The sequence below is a fragment of the Melozone crissalis genome, unplaced genomic scaffold (assembly GCF_028551555.1).
Source record: "Melozone crissalis strain CALT ecotype California unplaced genomic scaffold, PUWL_Pcris_2 ptg000079l_1, whole genome shotgun sequence".
Taxonomy (NCBI): domain Eukaryota; kingdom Metazoa; phylum Chordata; class Aves; order Passeriformes; family Passerellidae; genus Melozone; species Melozone crissalis.
In genome coordinates, this window is record NW_026535856.1 from 3,059,427 (window position 1) to 3,066,644 (window position 7,218).

At 37.4% G+C, this 7,218-nt stretch overlaps 1 gene segment (V, D, J or C); it reads left to right on the forward strand.

Moving 5' to 3' along the window:
* Window positions 1–4,165: 4,165 nt before the first annotated feature.
* On the forward strand, window positions 4,166–4,570 carry LOC128946213 (immunoglobulin heavy variable 3-48-like; the record flags this gene model as incomplete). The annotated part of the segment is given in 1 exon segment: window positions 4,166–4,570. A coding segment is annotated over 1 exon segment (405 nt), but the record flags the coding sequence as incomplete, so codon positions are not given.
* Between the last annotated feature and the right edge of the window lie 2,648 nt (window positions 4,571–7,218).

Genomic DNA, 7,218 nt, shown 5'->3' on the forward strand with positions numbered 1-7,218 from the left:
CTTTTCCTGTCTTTTATTTTTCTTTTTTTCCTCTTTTAGTTTAATTTAATTTTTATTTTATTTTATTTTATTTTATTTTGTTCGATTTTATTCTATTCTATTCTATTTTATTCTATTTTATTTTATTTATTTTAATTTCATTTCAATTTAATTCTAGATTAAATTTTGGTTTCTTTGAAATTCAAAATTTTTAAAATTTAAATTAATGATTTCATTTTAATTTTCATTCAAATTCATTTTAATTTTAAAATTTTCAAAATCCATTCATAGAAATAAGAATAAAGAATACGCCTTAATGAATAAAAACAAATAAAAATAAATTTTTTGTGATTAATAAAAATAATAAAAATAAATCTTAATAAATTCAATTGAATCAAAATGCAAATAATGATAAACGAATAGATTTTAATAAAATAAAGTAAAATAAAATAAAAGCAACATTAATTATATTGAATTATTTTATTTTATTTCACTGAATTTTCTATTAAATTTTGAATTTTTTTCAATTTTCCATTTATTTCATTACAATTCTTTTATTCCCTTTAATTCCATTTTCTTTCATTGATCCCCAAAGGGAAAAAACGAAAATAACGAAGAAAACCCAGAAGAAAATGGAATTCTTGATTTTTGATTGAAATAATATTAATTAATAGCGATTAATAAACGGTCATTGACTTTAATCGATGTTAATAAAGATTAGAAAGGAAGGAACCTGGCAAAATATTAAAATAAGAAATAAAAACAATAGAAATAAAAGCAATAAAAATAAAAATAAAATAAAATAAAATAAAATAAAATAAATGAAAACAATATAAAATAAAATAAAATAAAATAAAATAAAATAAAATAAAATAAAATAAAATAAAAAATGATATTTTTTTTTTTAGTATTATTATCAAAAATATATAAATAAAAAATATTGTCATTCATAAACCTCAAATAAACAAAGTTAACAAATAATTGATGGAAGTAATTAATTAAAAATATAATTTAAAAAATAAAAATAATATAAAATAAAAAAATATTTTATTGTTTTAGTATTATAATATTAATATTAATATAAAAATAAAAATATAAATTAAAACTATTCTCATTAATAAACCTCCAATAAACAAAATTAACAAATTAATGATGGAAGTAATTAACTAAAAATAGAATTAAAAAAAATAAAATAAAATAAATTTACTTTCAATTAAAATTCATTTAAATTGAAAATAATTTAATTTACTAAAACTTCCTTAAATAAAAAGGAAATAAAACAAAATAAAACTTCAAATCAATTAAATTAAATGAAAATAAACTCAATAAAAAAAAATAAAATAAAAAAAATAAAATAAAATAAATTGACTTTAAATTAAAATTCATTTACATTGAAAATAATTATATTTACTGAAACTTTGTTAAATAGAAATGAAATAAAACAAAATAAAACTTCAAATCAATTAAATTAAACTAAAATAAACTCAATAAAAATAAAATAAAATAAAAAATAAAAAACAATAAATTGACTTTAAATTTAAATTCATTTAAATTTAAAATAATTTAATTTACTGAAACTTTGTTAAATAAAAAGGAAATAAAGCAAAATAAAACTTCAAATCAATTAAATGAAACTAAAATAAACTCAATAAAAAGAAAACAAAATAAAATAGAAATAATCTACATTAAACTAAAATAAATTAAATTAAGTTAAATGAAACTAAATGAATTTAAAATCGTACTTAAATTAAAAAATTCACCTGGAAACCAATAATAACAGAAAATCACAAAAATCGGAATTAAAAGTTCCAAATTTGGCAAGAATTAAAATTCAATAAAAATAAAAATTAAAAGGAAAATTAAAATGAAACTTTTAAAAGAAATTAAATAAAAATAAACTTTCCAAAAAAATTCACGATATGATTTAATTTAAAATGGAAATAAAAATATAAATTTTAAAATAAAATTGAAGTTATCAATAAAGTAAACATGTAATTTTAAATTAAAGTGAAATAAATCAAAATTAAAAATAAATTAAAAATAAAAAGAAATAAAAATGAAATTAAAGTTAAAATTAAAGTAAAATAAAATTAAACAAGATAAAATTAAATATATAAATTAAAAAGGAACTTAAAGGTAAAATTGAGGCTGAAATTCCATTTAGAAATTAAGATAAAATTGAAAACACAATAAAAAAATAAAATTAAAATGATGTAAGGAAAAGAAAATTAACTTAAAATAAATTTAGAAATAAAATTAGAATTGAAAATAGAATAAAAAGTTAAAATGAAGAGAAAAAAGAAAATGAAAGTTGATGTTAAAAATATAAAATAAATGCAAAGTGAATTATAGTAAAAATTAAAATTCCAAATAAAATAATCATTAAAATAAAATGATTATTTTATGTAAATTTAATTGAAATTTCAATTTAATTGAAATTTAATTGGAAAAGAACAGGAAAATTAAAAGAAAAATAAACTTAATATGAAATTAAAAAATGAAAATATACTCACAATTGTAATTAAAATTTAAATAAGTTCAAATGAGTTTAAAATGAAAATCCAAAATAAAAATTACAAATAGAAATAAAATAAGGTTGAAATTAAATTTTAAACTAAATTTAAAAATAAAAGCAATAGAAAATTAGGTTAGAAAATGGAAATAAAATAAAAATAAAATTAAATCAAACTTAAATGAGAAAAAAAAAAAGAAAAAGAAAAGAAAAATCAAAAAAAAGAAAAATAAAATTAAATTAAACTAAAAATGGAATAAAAAAAGAAAAATAACATAAAATCATAAATTAAAATGACATAAAATGAAATAAAAGAAAAGAAAATAATAAAATAAAATAAAATAAAATAAAGCAAAATAAAATAAAATAAAATAAAATAAATTACATAAAATTGAATTAAAAAATAAATTAAACTAAAAGAGGAATAAAAAGAAAAATAAAATAAAATAAAAAAAAATGAAATAATAAATAAAATTTAAAAAAATAAAATAAGGTAAAATAAAGTAAAATAAAATAAAAAATAAATAAATTAAACTAAAAGAGGAATAAAAAGAAAAATAGAATAAAATCAGATAAAATAAAAATATAATAAAATAAAAAAATTAAAATAATTAAATAAAAAAATTTAATTAAAGTAAATAAAAGAATATACTAAAATAAAATAAAATAAAATAAAATAAAATAAAATAAAATAATAAAATAAAAAAAGTAAAATAAAATAAAATAAAATAATATAATAAAACGAAATAAAATAAAATAAAATAAAAGAAAATAAAATTCTTTACCCCAAATCCTTACTCTGCAACCCAAATCCTCATTCTTGGCCCCAAATCTCAACCTTACACCCCAAATCTTCGTTCTTGGCCCCAAATCCCCACTCCAGGCCCCAAATCTCAACCTTTTGCCCCAAATCTCAGCTCCTAGCCCCAGACCTCTGCTCTTGGCTCCAAGGCTGAACCAATGTCCCCAAACCTGGATGCAAATGGTCGAGTTTTGGGGAAAAATGGTCCAGATTTGGGTCCGTGGACTTCAGCAATGGGGTCAAGGGCAGGAGGGAAGGACCAGGTGAACGGGGATGGGGACGGGACCAAAATTAGATCCAGCAGCATGAGCCACCCAACCCCAACCATCATAGGCGGTTTTGGCACAGAAACAGGATCCGGAATCCTCGTCTTTGAGGTTGTTCATGCTCAGCGTCACCGAGCTCTGCCCGTTGTCCCTGGAGATCCTGAACCGGCCCTTGACCGATGGCGCGTATCTGGGGGTGGAACCATCACCGTTGATCCCCGCGACGAATTCCAGCCCCTGCCCGGGTCTCTGGCGCATCCAGAACATTGCAGATTTTGTGAAATTGAACCCAGATGTTTGGCACAGCAACTTCAGGGACCCCCCGGGGGGCTGGAGGTTCCCCCCGCACTCCAGCAGGGTCACGGCCGCCCGGAGCCCTGTGGGACAAAGGGGAGATGGGGATGAGGCCCCGGATCCAGGTGTGGGTCCGGCTGGGGGTGACCAGATCCAAAAGGGGTCCTCGAGCCCCCTGGGAGGGCCAGCAGGATCGGGAGGAGGAGAAAGTGCCAATATTTGGGGCCAACACCAGGATCTGCATGCAAGAATCAACATTTGGATGGATTTTTTCCCTGATCCCCATCTCCCCTTTGTCCCGCAGGGCTCCGGGCGGCCATGACCCTGCTGGAGTGCGGGGGAGACCTCCAGCCCCCCGGGGGGTCCCTGCGCCTCCTCTGCCGAGGGTCCGGGTTCGATTTTGGCAGTTCTGACTTTGAATGGATCCGCCAGAGACCTGGGCAGGGACTGGAATACGTCGCCTATATCAACACTGGCAGCACCACCTGGTACGCGTCGTCGGTGCAGGGCCGGTTCAGGATCTCCAGGGACAACGGGCAGAGCTCGGTGACGCTGACCATGAAGAACCTCAAGGACGAGGATTCCGCCGTTTATTTCTGCGGGAAATCTGCCTATAGTAGTTGGGTTGCTGCTGTCTATGACTTTGACCATGGCCCAATCCCTGTGTCCCCATCTGTTCCTGTTTTCCAGACCTTTCCCCCACACCCCAGCCCCTGACCCCACTCCTGACCCTTTGGCCCAACCCTGCCCTGCTTTGGCCCCAAATCTCAGCTCTTGGCCCCAAACCTCAGCTATTGGGTCCGAGTCTCAACCAAGGTCCCCAAGTCTGGGTGCAAATGGTCGGGATTTGGTGAAAATGGGCCTGATTTGGGTCTGTGGCTGTGACTCAGTTTCACCGCTGCAATTTTGGGAAAGAATGGGTCCAGTCGGGTAAAAATCTTTGGGATTTGTGGGACGAGGGTGAGCTGAGGGTGAAACCGGCCCTAATTTGGGGCCAAGAGCTGAGATTTGGGGCCAGAGCAGGGCAAGGTTGGGACAAAGGCTCAGGAGTGGGGACAGGGGTTGGAGGGAAGGTTCTGGGGCATGGGGACAGGAAGAAAATGATAAACAAAAGCACCAGCACCCCAACCAGCGCCAGAAGTAAAAGCACATTTGGCACAGAAATAGGTGGCACAATCCTCGCCCTTGAGGTTGTTCATGGTCAGCGTCACCGAGCTCTGCCCGTTGTCCCTGGAGATCGTGAACCGGCCCTTGACTTAATCCGCGTACCAGGTGCTGCCACCATCATACCTGATCCCCGCGACCCATTCCAGCCCCTTCCCAGGACTCTGACGAACCCATTCCATTTCAAAAGTCCCGAAAAGGAACCCGGACCTTCAGCAGAGGAGGCGCAGGGACACCCCGGGGGGCTGGAGGTGCCCCCCGCACTCCAGCAGGGTCACGGCCGCCTGGAGCCCTGTGGGAAAAAGTGGAGATGAGGATGGGAAACCTGATTGGTTGAGGACCTCAAAGTGGGCGTGGCCATCTGGAAAAAGACATGGGACCCACCTGTGAGGAGGATGATGAACTCCAAGGGTCCCAGTTTTGGCCCAGAGTCAGGATTTGGGTCAAGGTTTGAGCTTTGGCCTCATCCCCATCTCCCCTTTGTCCCGCAGGGCTCCGGGCGGCCGTGACCCTGCTGGAGTGCGGGGGAGACCTCCAGCCCCACGGGGGGTCCCTGCGCCTCCTCTGCCACACATCTGGCTTTGATTTCATGACATTTGGCATTGGTTGGATGCGCCAGAGATCTTGGAACACGCTGGAATTCATCGCAGGGATCAGCAGAAGCAGTAGCAAAATGTTCTATGCAGATTCAGTCACGGGCCAGTTCACATTGACAAGTGACATCTGGCAGAGCTAGGTGACGCTGACCATGAACAACCTCAAGGACGAGGATTCTGCCACCTATTTCTGTGTGAAATCTGGCTTTGACAGTCGGTATGTTGCTTCTGATATTCGTTATTCTGGTGGTTGAGTTGGTTTTTTCACAGTCCCCATCTGTATCCCCATACCCCAGACCCTTCCCACATTCCCCATCCCCTGACCCCACTCCTCACCCGCTGTGCCAGCCCTGCTCTGGCTCTTTCCCAAATGTCCCCTCTGGGCCACACTCAGTGCCCTCGCACCCCAAATGTCACCGAAATGTCTGGATTTGAGCCCAAAGTTGAGCTGAGGGGTCAAGAATTCAAATTTTTGCCCAAAATTCCCATTGTGAGGCCAAGGGGCAGATTTGGGTTGGTGGATGTGACTCGGTGCCCGCAGGGGAGATTTGGGGTAAAACTGGATAAGTCTGGGGGCAATGGTTGGGATTGGAGGGGCGAGGCCGAGCTCAGGGTGAATCCAGCCTTGATTTGGGGCCAGGAGCTGAGATTTGGGGCCAGGAGCTGAGATTTGGGGCCAAGAGCTGAGATTTGGGGCAGAGCCAGTTCAGAGCTGGGACACGGGGACAGGAATTTGGTCAGGAGCTGCGGTTTGGGGAAAGAATCGGGAAAATGGGGACAAGTGGGGAAACAGCAAAGCGGATGGGGACAAAAGGATTCGCAGCAACAGCCCAAGCAGCACCAGCAGATTTGGCACAGAAATAGGATCCGGAATCCTCGTCCTTGAGGTTGTTCATGGTCAGCGTCACCGAGCTCTGCCTGTTGTCCCTGGAGATCTTGAACCGGCCCTTGACTGAATCCGCGTACCTGGTGCTGCCACCATCACTGTTGATGCTGGCGATGAATTCCAGCCCCTGCCTGGGTCTCTGCCGCATCCAGCCCATCCCAAATTTCCCAAAATCAAACCCGGACCCACAGCAGAGGAGGCGCAGGGACCCCCCGGGGGACTGGAGGTCCCCCCGCACTCCAGCAGGGTCACGGCCGCCTGGAGTCCTGCGGGACAAAGGGGAGATGGGGAAGGGGAAAAAATCAACCCAAATATTGATTCTTGCATGCAGACCCTGATGCTGGCCACAAACTGGGACTCTTGGACCTCACCATCTGCCTCCTGCAGCACCTGCCAATCCTCCAAGGTGGATCCCACACACTTCTTCTGGCATGGCGGTGCCCACTTTGTGTCCATAACCAACCCAGCTCCTCCTCCCCATCTCCCCTTTGTCCTGTGGGGCTCCGGGCGGCCGTGACCCTGCTGGAGTGCGGGGGGTCCTCCAGCCCCCCGGGGGCTCCCTGCGCCTCCTCTGCCGAGGGTCCGGGTTCAGTTTTGGGAATTTTGACATGCTCTGGATCCGCCAGAGCCCCGGGCAGGGGCTGGAATGGCTCGCAGGCATCTACAGCAGTGGTTCCAGCACCGCCTACGCGCCATCAGTCAAGGGCCGGTTCAGGATC